Source organism: Netta rufina (assembly GCF_964035555.1).
Source record: "Netta rufina genome assembly, chromosome: Z".
NCBI classification, from domain to species: domain Eukaryota; kingdom Metazoa; phylum Chordata; class Aves; order Anseriformes; family Anatidae; genus Netta; species Netta rufina.
This window is the reverse complement of record NC_140126.1, coordinates 68,872,794-68,886,310: the sequence shown is the minus strand read 5'-3', so window position 1 is coordinate 68,886,310 and position 13,517 is coordinate 68,872,794. Positions and strand designations below refer to the sequence as shown.

At 38.6% G+C, this 13,517-nt stretch overlaps 1 protein-coding gene across 1 annotated transcript in view; it reads right to left on the bottom strand.

The window, feature by feature from the left end:
• Window positions 1–13,517, bottom strand: part of SVEP1 (sushi, von Willebrand factor type A, EGF and pentraxin domain containing 1) — a 101,033-nt gene that overhangs the window by 53,434 nt on the left and 34,082 nt on the right. Inside the window, exons 7-16 of the mRNA XM_084305623.1 lie at window positions 11,526–11,644; window positions 9,976–10,105; window positions 9,439–9,546; window positions 9,086–9,217; window positions 7,146–7,340; window positions 5,864–5,985; window positions 3,568–3,676; window positions 1,491–1,682; window positions 983–1,216; window positions 289–450 (exon numbers count right to left, since the gene is read on the bottom strand). Coding sequence (XP_084161749.1) covers window positions 289–450; window positions 983–1,216; window positions 1,491–1,682; window positions 3,568–3,676; window positions 5,864–5,985; window positions 7,146–7,340; window positions 9,086–9,217; window positions 9,439–9,546; window positions 9,976–10,105; window positions 11,526–11,644 — 1,503 coding nt within the window. The remainder of the gene's footprint in view (window positions 1–288; window positions 451–982; window positions 1,217–1,490; window positions 1,683–3,567; window positions 3,677–5,863; window positions 5,986–7,145; window positions 7,341–9,085; window positions 9,218–9,438; window positions 9,547–9,975; window positions 10,106–11,525; window positions 11,645–13,517) is intronic.

The following is a 13,517-nucleotide window of genomic DNA, read 5'->3' as shown; positions in this document are numbered from 1 at the left end:
TGGTAAAAACAAGAATGGCATCATCTTAAGTATACTAGTCCATGCAAAATGGGCTCATAATTTCACAGAAGAGAGAAAAAAATGAAACAAAACCTTAGAGGCCAGCTCTTCTTACACTTAAAACATCTGCCAGGGCATTCTGCATACTACATATGCTTTTTTTCATTACACATGCATCAGTGGGCTATTAGGACTGCTTTTCATTTCACAGTTTAATTTAATCCCAGCATTCCTGTAATGAGGACCAGGCACTCAGAAGTGGCTTTCTGAAGAAGACAAAGTTCTCACCTTTGCATTCTGAGATGCTCCTGGAGTGTAGATACTCAGTATAGCTACCAGATGGACAACTTTTGCATTCCAGCTGCCCTTCCTCATCTTGATAGGATCCAGTCCAGCAGCTTTCACAGGCGTGATGCTCCAGGGAGTAATAGGTACCCAAAGGGCAGTTGACTGTAATGTTGTAAACACAAGGTTTCCCTCAGAATGCGTAATTATACATACTTGTCTTGCTCCTGGAGCTCCCATTTAATCAAATCCTGTTTATATGAAATGTGACTCTGTTCCTCAATAAATAGGCTTGCATGTGGTGTCTGTCTGGAGCATCGTGAAGACTTCACTGTGTAACAGTGAAGAACAGAAACAGCATCCAATTCCCTATCTCCTCATCAACAAGACTAACAAGTAGGGTTAAAAGACTGCATATCAAGCACTATTTTCCTGAGTATCACCAACTGTGTGGATATGCCTGATTTCCCCATGGGAGTGGAATCCTGGGTACAAAAGCATTCTTTTTCCACAAGTCTTGGTTAGAAACATAAACATCCCCTGGAAGTCAAACTGCACAAAGCATCTTTGCAGTTTATTGTTCTGGGAGATCACAAGCATTGGACTGTGTCAAACCATTACCTTCTCAAGTATCCTCTAAAACCTTGCTTTTCAAAAGGACTCTAAACACGTATAAAGAGCAAGTCCTCTGTCTTACCACACATTCTCCCCTTCAGTACAGAACCAGGCCTGCAGAAGAGGAAGGCCTTCTCCGTCTCCAGCGAGTTGCTGTCAGCTACAATGAGCTCGGATGCAAACTGAAAGGAATACATGGGTTCCTTATTGAGGGTCCTGTTCAGCCTGTTTGTTATGGTCTCCAGAGTTTTAAGAAGCCGTTGCTGGTTTTCCAGTTCCAGTGTATCATTCCTTTCATCAGGCAGTGGCACACTAGCTGGGATTTAAACAGAGAACACAACAAGCACACACACTTTACAGTCAGCACTTCCATTGTACTCTGAAGTGTACTAAGAGTGCAGCATTCAAGCTTGCCAGTTCAAAGCGGAAAGCAGGCATGTACAAAATGGGGCTCTGAATGTCTCTGGAAAAATGTCATCTGCATCTCCAGCAGGCTTTGTGAACTGAAGTTGAAGTTTCTCTGTAAGTGTTAGAAACAAGAATTTTGAAAAAGAAGTTACAAGAGAAGGAATATATTTTACTTCTCTTACCTGTGATGTTAAATATTAACTTGATTTTGTGGTCAGTCATTGGAACATTCAGTTTCTTATGTCTTTTGACTCGAGTAGGTGCTGCCTTTGCAGAAGCAGAGAGATGCTTGGATAGGTCTTCTTCCTGTACCGTGTCAATGAAATCATCATAGGAATAACCCAGCTGGTTTGCTGCTCCCCAGCCAGCAGCTCCTGCCAGGAGAAAATGTGGAAAATAAGTGCCTGTCATATTTATATGTATTTCTAAAGTACATCCCCAATAGAATGGGGCCTGTCTGAATCTCTAGACAATGTATGCTATCTTTGCCTCTGCACAAGTGCCTACTGTACCATGATTCCGACTAAAGAAAAAGTCTCACTCTTGATACCATAGAGATCCTGAAATCCATGTATTTAGTCAAAGCCTTACAGAAATTCTGCTACAAAAGTTACAAAAGAAATTACTGATAAAAACAGCAATTCTCTTCCTCTCAGTCTCCTCACCTGCCAGCCACATCTTAAAGCATTCTTCATTGCTCTCTCTCTTACTGCTCAATTACAGCTAGTATGCCCTTATCAGGATGTCTCCATTACATCTCTTTCTCACAACTCCTAAAAAAGTTGTACCATTGTCTGCCTTCTCAGAAAAGGCTGATAGCATCACCCTATGTGTTCTGTCACCCAAGACAGACATTTCCTGTTACACACAGTGGTTTAAGTTCACCCTCTGCATAATGTTCTTCATCTAGAACATGATTTCAACTATCTTGATCTGTAAGTAATTTGCCTATTCATGACTAGAATTAGAGGTACCTAGTCTATTTCATTAATCTAGCTCTTTCTGAAAACACACAAAGGTATAAAAACATTTTGCCAATTACCAGGTAAATCATCTAGATTATGCTTAATATACAGTGAAAACTAAGGCAAGTTAATTCTATGTGATTACTCAATAACAGATCTTCTAAACCGTTGTCTCTTGACTGGAGGAGAGCTCTGCTCCCCAGCTTCCCCAGTGTAGAATCATGAGAAACATCAGAAAAACAGTATCAAAGTTATTCTGAAAAGAGACTGACTTGACCAGAAGAGAATAGGAGCCTATACCTCATTTCCATAATACTGTTTCCACCAAGTGACTTTACAAATTAGTTCTAGCTGTCGACAGCTTTTTCCCTGATGACAACTGCAAATTGAGCCCTGAGTTCCCTGCATCTGATTACAAACAAATGTCCTCTCAAACTGAGTGAAGCATGTCTAAAAGGTGAGAGTAAGCAGGAAGCTGTACCAGAGTAATCCCACTATGAATTTACAAAAAAGCCACAGTCCTGTAAAAGACTGTATTCTGACGTTGATCTGCCAAAATGCCTCATGCTAAGATGACGTTAGCTCACTATCAGCTTTTAGCCTTTATGCTCTAAGTAGTCCCAAGGGACTCAGAAAAGCCAAGTGAAACACGGATGCTAACCTGTCTGGGATTGGAATGAAAATGACAACTTACTTGGCGAAAAGTAAAGTGGGAGCAAGGAGTAAGGCTGCTACGGCTTTCACACCAGCATACCTACAGTCATCCTGCAAAAAGCTACCCTTGCTTATGGGAAGTTATTTCACAGCTAACTTGCAAATTTATGCTTTGACTGTACACTCTGAGGGCTCTGTGTTGATTGGAACCAGCATGAAGGATGAAAAGGGTCCTCATTCTCTTAACAATCCCTAGAATCCCTGTTGTGTTTTTTTTTTTTTTTTTTTTCTTGGTTTGAAACTGCTGTATATTTTAAACAAAGTTGCTTTCTTCCAGGCTAACCAAGCAAGGTTGTGGCATTCCGCATGTGCATGTATGTACATGCTTTTCTTCCTACCATGAGGCATCTCATTAAACTTTTCCTTCCCAGAAAAAAAAGTAAAGAAAGAATAGAAAGCAGTACTGCAAACAGAGAGCACATAATTCCATAAGAAAGTCTATTGCTTAATCGCTTAATATTTTGAATGCTACAATTATTTTCATTAGATATTCCACACAACACACTGCAGTATTTCAGAACAAAATAAATTATACTGCATGAAGTCTGGATGGCTAACAACCTATGCAATGGGTAATTACCAATGGCAAATCCATTTTCGTAATCGTAATTGTATTCCAAGCAATGTTTCTGTGTCTGCTCTTCCAATCTGCAGTCAACATCATCAACATCATTACAGAACGATGGGACCTTCCAACATAAAGAATAATAATGTTAAAAAATAAAATCACATAGCTCATCCCCAACTTAAAGAAACTTTGTTACAATATAAAGCACTGGTCTTGCCCTTTCTCTGACACTACACATCTCCTTTCATGTCTCTTACAATACTGGCAAGGTCTGCTGAAACAAGTATGTTCTATTTATACAACCAGGAATTAAAATGTAAACTGGAGGCATACATTTTTTTTTTTCTTTTTGGTAAAAGGTCTATTCTATAAGTGAAATTGTTGGAGCTGATGATCCTTGTGGGTCCCTTCCAACATGAGATACTCTATGATTCTATGATTGTCTATGTCCATGGTGTTAACCACTCTTGCATAGGTAACCCCAAAATCCAGCAGAAAGTTCAGGCGTGTTTCTTCTTCTCAAAAATGGCATGTGCTCACAGGTTTGAAAACACCTACAGGTTTTCCAGCTAATGTAATTTGTAATTCTGTCAGGTTTGCAATAATGCCATCACTTTGCTTCTAGCTTTCAAACCTTATTTCTTCATACCCATCTCTCCTTGCCTGTGGGAAGGTACTCAATGTATATCTCCAAGAGATCTCAGAAGACAGAGAAAATCATCTGTGGAGGACAGTCCTTCAAATAGGATATAAAAGTAGTTGCTCAGGAAAACTGATGTAAGCTCTGGATGCCTGCATGTGATTTACTTAATTTCCTTTTCTTTCTTCCTGGTCTGGGAAACCAGTAGTTGCATACTGCACCACAAACTGAAGGCCATAACTCAAAAATGATTTCAAAACCTTGGAAAAGCTCATCCTGAAACATACTATAAAGTGAAGAAGCATTTCTGGTTAAGCAAACCATTCAGTGGTGAGAAATACGGCTGCCCATCACAGTGTTGAAGAGTTCTGCTGGTGGGAAGTTGCAGTAATTAAGGCCTACTCTTTCTAATTGCTGAGTTTTCACTGTGATATAGCTGGAAACCACAGCACAGAAAATTCACAATACTGGAGAGGTTTCTGTAGAGCTTCCTCTCTCCACAAAGGCAAGGGACATAAAATAAGAACAGATGAATACATTGTTCTTGATAAAATCTCTCTTTCTTGCTTTTTCCAGAATGATTTCAAGCAAGCTGGGCTCTAGTATGTGTTCTGGGATTGCTTTTTTTTTTTTTTTTCTTCTGTATATTGTTTTCCATTGGAAAGATGGCTCCTGCTAATTTTTCCCCCCTTTTAAAACTTAGCAAATTTTTCTACTGGAAGAGAACAAACCTGAGGTAAGGCAAGAGAGTAACAAATATTCAGGTCGAAGTGTATAAGATTATTGGAAGTTTCATTTAAGTTTTGAGCCTTTTGACCAGGGTTACTGCCATGAATTCTAAAGTTGCAGGAGGCTGCCCATTAGCTGGATGTGCTAATAATGCTTTTTAGTTAGTATCGAAGCTTTTAGCATACGGGCCTTGGCCTGCAAAAAAACTGTAACTGTCCAGTGTTGTTTTCTGGAACAATGCTATCATGCTAGGCCCAGACATCAGCTCCTTAGACCATAGCTCAAAGGCCTGCTGCTTCTGCTTTGCAGAGGGAGAATTGTAACGTTGAAGTGGAAAGCAAGAGACACTGCAGAGAAGAAACATGCTACCCCTTCAAATTCATCACTACGTAGTTCTTACTGATAAGAGTTAGAATTCAGAAACTAAAGTAAACCTGAGAAAATGATTTAAGTCACTAACACTTAAGTGCCCAGACTTGGGCACAAAATGTGGATTCTATCTATCTCTATACATTTATATCCATTTGTATTATCTAAATATATGCTATACATATTATGTACAAAATGAGGATATTTTATTATCACTTTCACAAACAACACTGAGGTTAGGGGACAGTTTAGTGGGTTTTTCAAAATGCACATGTTCTCTTTAGAATCCAGCTGAAAATCTATTGTGTATGAGGTCCATAGGCTACACAGACACTTCTATAAATTCTGTCCTAAATAACTTCACATTGAAGACTAAACTGAGTTACATTAAAATGGCAGTGCATCCTCTTTATTTTTAAAGGAGACTCGTCATCTTCTGAAAAAACACAGATTTCATTTCCAAGTTGCCACTATATTTTCCATGTTTGAAATTAGTTAGCTGGGAAAAGCAACAAGAAATTGTATTTTTTAATAAAAGTATGTAAAAGGAAGTAGTATTTACTAACCTACCATTTTACCAAGTGCACTCTGGAAGGCATCAGAAAAGCCATTTAGAAGACTGTTGTCATCACATCGTGTTGCTTTGTAGAGCATCTCAAAGGATTTGAACCCATGATTTGCAAAACGATTTACTGAAAAACGTTGCAGCAGATTTTTTATTGGTCAGCACAATAGTTTCAGAGGACTGGCTAAAACTGGAATATACTAAGCTAAGAAGCATTATCTTCAAATCAGCAACTCAAATTCACAGTATATATACAAGAAAACATGACTGTTTCCCTAAAATATCATACACATCTCAGCCAATGCAGACAAATATGAAAATACACTAATTACCCCTTGACAGACATCAAATTTCCACAATGGCTTAATGGGAAAGCTGTAAGATATTAAAGGAAAATGGCATATTTTTTCTTAATGGAAATTTTCTTAAATTTAATTTTCCAGCATTTTCTTAATGGAAAAACTTGTGAGCTGTCAAAATCCTAAACTGCACTCTTATTTCTATAGAGAGAGAGAAAAAAAAATATTGAAAGAACTATTACTAATGCTGCAAGGCTAAATATGAAGAAAGGAGCAAAGCTCCTAAGTGTCCACGTTATGCATCTCAGTTGCTAAATAGCTATGAAACATAACTTCCATTTGCTCACAGCTGAAATACTGCTATTTGCTGGAACCAAAGAATCCGTTCTGATTGAAGTGGATGCAATGTGATGCCAAGTCTAACTTCATATCTAGATCTCATATACTTATTTTTAGAATGTCACTGAAGCTGAGACAGTTCATAACTAAAGTTTTGTATGTGTTCCTCTCAAAGGATAAACATACAAGCTTCTGATTTGGTGGTAAGTATGCATGTAATTACAGCATGCACTGATTTTACAAATACATTTGCACTGCTAATTTGCAAATACTGTTGAAATTCCTGTTGAAAAGGCACTGTTAGTGTTCACAGACAAACTATTGATAAGCCTTGTCTGCTTTGCCATCTTTGTTATCTTGTGCTTTCCAGGATACAAATCGACTATTTTTGTATTTTAGAAATCTTCTGAAGTAATAATACGTTTAGGGACTTCCATGCATTCATTTTCAATGCTTGTAACAATTTGGAAGCAGAGAAGATTAGTTATCATTATACAGCTTTATCATTATCATTAGACATATCATTATATCATATTACAGTTGTAATTTCTAAAATATTTTCATTTACTTCAGCATTAAACACATTGCTTGATAAGATGCAGATTCATTTCAAAAAACACAGGCTAAAAATAACAACAGTTAGACTTACAAGAGCAGTCAGGCCACTCTGGAGAATAAGGTGGCTTCCAGACACCATCCTCATATGCACAGTAGTAGTTTTCATTTGATCCTTCTGAAAAGCTGTAACCCTCTGCACAGCGCAAGGTGCAATTAACACCTTTTTCATCTGACGTGCATGTGAAATCTCCATTTGTGGGCTCAAAAGGAATTTCACAGGGAGAACCTATGAAGAGTAAAAAGAAAACAAATAAAAAAAATACAAAGATGCTTATTGATGAATTTGGTGAATTAAATAAACACATGGGAAAACAGCATTTCCAAAAAGTTGCAGTTGAAGCCTGTGGTATTCATTACTTGCAAAAAAACCTGAATCAGACTACTACTAAATTATTCTCAAACTCTGCCTTTGAATTTGAAACCAGAAATGTGAAAACTTAAAAAAGAAAAAAAATATTGTGATACATTTGAGAAATTAAAAAAAAAACTCCATAATGCAAGACTCAAAATCACCTGTACTTCAAATTTGCTCACTCAAGTACATACCCACTGAAGTAATAAAAAAAAAATCTAAATTTTTACATGAACTGTCATATAATGAATTATAGTAAACTGTATTGCACCCTGAATTCTAAAACTGAGCACTGTCCATTCTCCACTGTTGCAACAACACGCAGACTTATCAAAATTATCTCAGGATTGACTGACTACAAAACCTGTCATGGTTTTGGCTGGGACAGAGTTATTTTCTTCATAAAGGTTCACATGATACTGTGGTTTGGATATTTGATGAAAATACTGGTGATAACACACTGATGTTTAGTTGTTGCAATGCAGTGCTTACAGAGCTTTGCCCAAGGCCTTTCGAGCTCCTTGTGTTGTACCACCAGGAGGAGGCTGGGGGTGCACAAGGAGCTGGGAAGGGACACAGCCAGGATACTTCCTGCACTTTTACTTTTCCAATACTTTCCTCCATCCCACCTGGGGAGAGCGAGCAAGTGGCTGAGTGGCATTTAGCTGCCCGCTGGGTTAAACCAAATCAAATCTCAGTTCTAACCTATGTTCAGTCCAAATTTGAATGAGATTGTGAACATCGGAAAACATCTTAGGAGCACAGAGACCACAAAAAGTCTGGTGTGGTGCAGACTTGAAATAACACCAGTTCTACAAACTGGCTTGTCCTTGCTAAGAGTTACAAAAGCAAATCTGCAAGTAGCACAACCATTTGCAATTTACCTTTTGTAAAGCTATAACCAGAAGTCCAGTCTACATGACTGGATTTTAGACACTCTCTTCAATACCATTTGTTTATACAGATGTTCAACTGAGACATAAGCACCAGAGGGCAGAGAGAGAGTACAGTTTTCATTCTTTATCTGCCAAATTACTGATGTGTTCTAAAGAAGAACGTAAACTGTGGGGAAAAGCTGTCTGTGCAAGCAACACAAACATGTAAGTATATATATATAGACAAAGACAGTTTCTAAAACCTAAAGCATGTTCTAGTGTCTGCTACAGTATTTGTAGGTGATTAGAAAAATATTTCCATATCTTTTTCCTTTTTAAGTACGGATTTCAAGTTAGGCTTCAGTAACACCTATTAATTCATTTCACACTGTATTTGTCACTTCTGGATCCATTACCAGAAGTTTTACTGCTTTAATTAATACTAGTTTCATCGTTTTTACACCTAATTTGAACTTATAGGGCTAAATTCACTGCTTGCTGCTTAGGTAATTTATTCACAGGTACTAACTGATATCCTAACTGCCTTCAAGTTACTCCAACTGAAACTAGGAATACCCAAAAGAAAACTGGAGACTGAATGAAGGTTGGAGTTGACTTGAATTGTTTATGATATTCAGTTACAACAAAGCCATACACTTTTGCTGGTCTGAGAATACCAAGCTGTAGTACCACATCATGACTAACGCGTTATTGAACTGTGCCAGCAGGCAGAAGACAACAAACCTTTGATGACAATGTGAATCTCACATGTCCTGTTATTGCCAGAGGAATCCACGGCTGTGTACTGAACTGTTGTCTCTCCTTTTGGAAAGAGATCTCCAGGTGCGTGACTCCTAGCAATAGTCAGTGGAGCACCTAGAAGAGTTAAAAGACAACTTAGAATATCGGTGAGCTAAACATGGTTGCTCACACTCAACCTCAACAAATGGAGAAAGAAATGGTAGCAGGTCTTCTCTTCCAAATGATGTGCTCTTAAAAATAAATAATAATAATAAAATCACAAACTCCAAGAGTGAACAGATTGAAACTCTCTACAATTTTACAGTTGTGTGCGTTTTTTGGGTGCACTATCTCACCTGAATTGTCTGAAAATTGTGGTTCTTCCCATGTTGCTGGGTAGTCCTTCTCTACTGCCTGTATGGGTGGTGGAGATCTGCATCTGTCAATTACAGGAGGTTCTGCATCTACAGAATTTGAAGGGACAGCATGACATTAGCTCACTGAACTGCAGCCACACTCAAGTGAAAAGTATAATCAGAAGTCAAGTAAAAAGCAGTTTTAAGTTTGCATCAGAAGACACAATAAAGTTAGGTGTGCACCTGTGAGTAACTGCTACATCTCATAGACACTAAGGGAATGGCACAGCAGTAATACAATACAATTTCTTTGGCTGAAGTCATGGTTTCTGCATTCTGTTTGCTTTCTACATAGCAATGACTGCATGCTATGTGAACTGTGGCCCAAGATAAGCAATGCATTTATGGAGATGGCATTATTTCTGGATTTATCCAGGTACACAGAAAGGCCGTGGTGATCCACCATCTTTTTCTGCACAAAATGAGAAGGTTTCAACCATGACAGACTCTTCCCCAACAGTTTTTAACAGCACTTACCAATAACCTTGACACTGAATGTACAGCTTGCCTCATTGCCTGACTTATCAACTGCTGTGTAAGTAATGGCAACTTCGCCAATCGGGAGGAGATACGGTGGTATGAAAGCTGGGGTAACGTGCACTGACACCTTTTATAGGAAGACACTTGTTACTTAAAAAAAAACCACAACAACAAGAACAAACAAAACAGGCCAGTATTCATAACACTCATATGTTACAAGAAATGGGCACAAAATGGTATCCTTTAATGTTGACCCTGCTCTTGCATAATGCTAATAGCCTCTTCAAGTAATGAGAGTGGACTTTGCAAGAGAGTGCCTTTCTTCCCTTCCCAAGACTACCTTCCTTATAGCAACTTTACTCAGTCAGGATTTGGACCCTGATCTGCTGAAGTTTGCAGCACTGTGCAGTAAGACAGTCTGAGACAGGCTCCTTACGCTGCACACAAACTGTGTCAGCTCAGAACCTGCTTTGTCTGCAGTTCATGTTTCCAGCAGCAAGGGCAGCAGACCTGGGAGATGTGTGGGGCAGACGGTTGTGTGCTGTGAGTACTTGCAGATGCAGCTTTAATTTACATATTTGTATGAGTTAATAGCCCACAGATGCTTCAATACATTCCAGTACCGCAGAAGAACCCTGCTTTTGGAGTAATAGCACCTACTTGCTGACTACAGCTCTTTCATACGGGTTTGAACTGCATTAAGGAACCTCTCTTGAAGAGAACTGGCTTCATCTGAGCCACTGTGGCTTTGACAAACCAGCTACAACTGTGGGTGAAGGCACTTCAATTCTACAGCTCAGTGAATGACTCTGGGTCAGTGGAGCTACAGTATCTGACTATGGCTGTGCTGCTCCAAAACCTGTGGGAACTTAAACCTCTTTTCCTGGGATTGCTCACAGTTTCCAAATGCAAGAATCTCCTGCGTTTGCAGCAAATTCAGGGCATACATACATACAGCCACTCTTCCTCTGCTGACTCATGATAATTCATTCACAGTTGCTGTAACTTGATCATGTCTGAGCCTGTAGGGAGTGTTACTCTTTATGAAATAGCTCTGGAGCAAATTTTCCTAAACTCCATTCCTAGACCTCTGATACCCATAGTAGCCAAAGGCCCATGTCTGAACCTTGCATAGGATAAGAAAATGGGATTTTTCTTTCTCATTTGGGAAGCTGAAATGCGTTTTTACTTATCACAGTGTGCTCTTGTTAGCCTTTTAGATTAATGAACGGGTTTACTTCCTTTTGAGAAGCATTTATTAAACTCCTTCACATTCTAAGAGCTAATTTTAAAGCAGCTGTCTCCATTTTATAAACAAGGGCACATTCTTCCTTTTGACCACATAAATCAACCATGCAGAGTGTCCTGTGACTACATAATCCTAAACGGGACAGAAAATGCTGAATTCTCAATATACAAGGTTTTCAGCAGATTTGTCTTCTACTCCTGCTTGTCACAAGAAAGAAATTCCAGTGGTTCAGAAAATTAATTGGAAATAACTAGCTAAAAAAGAATGCACCCAGACAAATGTAAAGGTTTTAACTTGCCTCATCTCCAGAGTTATCCTCAGCTATTGGGATCTGCCAGCTGATATTAGCAGAGTTCTGATGTTCCAGGGTCTCAGTCTCAATGTTTTCTGGACAGCGGATCCAAGGAGCTTCAATATCTGATCCAGAAGACAAATATTTTATATGTGGTATTATAGAAATAAAATCTATGTAATTGTTAGACTTCAAGTCGTTATAACTACTGCTTTTTTGTGTTGCCTGGAATATATACACATTTTTGCAAAGGTACGGTCTCTGCCACTTTTTAATTCTTGCTTACTGGCTCTTATATAAACAGTAAATTCTACATGAGAAGTGACTGTTTTGTTTTATTTTTGAACATCACCTAACACAATGAGATTCTGGTTTCTGCATACAACCATAAAACAAAGCATAAATAAGACAGAATTAATTGTTTCATTATTCATCTATTCATTACACACATCTACTCATTAAGAAGGAATGTCTTCTCTATCCTTTCACTGCCCACACACATGACACATACAGGTGTAAACACTTGTTTCTGATCATCAGTGACATAAAGAAAATTATTTCTGACAGGATATGTACCATGAGCAAGCCAGTAGTCACTCTCAAATGCCCCGTAACATAGTGTGGAACTGACTTGAAAGAAGCACTAACAAGATTTCTGTCAACAGTTACTGGAAATGTTGTTTAATAAATGCTTTCTACAAGGTACTGACTAGGACTAATGAGCTCTTATTGTGACATATGTGACAATGTGGAATGATTTCAAAGTACTGGTGGTACGATATGGGTAACATCACCACCAACATTTAAGCTTCAAAGTTTCTCCGACAAAGTATTTCTTCATCTCCCTGGCACAGGGCCTCTCAAAACATTTGTGGTCAAGTTATTTTATTGCTGTAGTATTGTTTGATAAATGGTCTCAAGACTCATGAGACAAGGACAGCATTCAGCTCTGAACTCATCCATGCCCAGGAGGCTTTAAAACAACTCAAGACTGATACCACTTACATTTTTATTACTACATAGTTCCAGTAAAGACATAAGTCAGACAATTAAACCCCTGTAATTAAGAGTGCAAAGCAATAAATACAAGTGGTTTTGCCTTCCTCTGAACTCATTCTGATGAAAATTTTAGTAGAAGTGAACTCTTTTAATAACTACCAGTTATAATTCACACTCCCCTGACCACAGCCTTCAGGCTGGAGCAAATTCCATTTAAAAGTGAAATTTTGTAGAAAGGCTAATAAATAAGTCAGAAGGAAAATGGCTGTTTTGAACTGGGAAAATATTTTGGCAGCAAAATAGAGAGAGACAATAATAAGACTGAAAGCAACCGAGAGGCCACTGCTCATTTTTACTAGAGAAGAATAACTTTCAGAGATTCTTGGTGCCTCTTACTTTAGGGTTTTATGCACTGGTAATATCTAAAAGCTTGAACCCAAGCCATGCTGCTTTATCTTGATCCAAATGCTTCAGCTCGTAGCCCTGTGCTGGGATCCCATCAAATATTAAAAACTGTGGTTTGGCACAGGTTTACACAGAGATTCAGAAAAACAATGTGGTACATCACAGAGTGGGAAATGATATGTTTAAAGGAAAGGATAAAATCTCCTTGGCCACTGCAGAGGAAAAAGTTCCCACCTCAGTTTCTGTAGTGACTTGGCAAGACGACTGCCATAACTGTTTTCTGTCCTGTTCTTTCATGCAGTGGCTGGTGAAGGCCCCTGTTTGGGGTGGAAGCATTAGCTCTAGGAGCACAGTGGTTCACAAAGACGTGAATAGCCTATTTCCAGACAAATTACACTTTCACTTGTGTCCTGTAATCCAAAGCCAAACTCCTTCCAACTCAGTGTGCATGCATGTAAGAGAATAAATTACCTTACAATGCTAGAATTAGGCAAACACGGCAGGACCCTTCAAATGCATGCAACGATTTCCTGCTCCTCTACAGACTCTGTGCACTTCTTTCCATCAGTTTTGGCACTGACTCTTGTGTGCTAT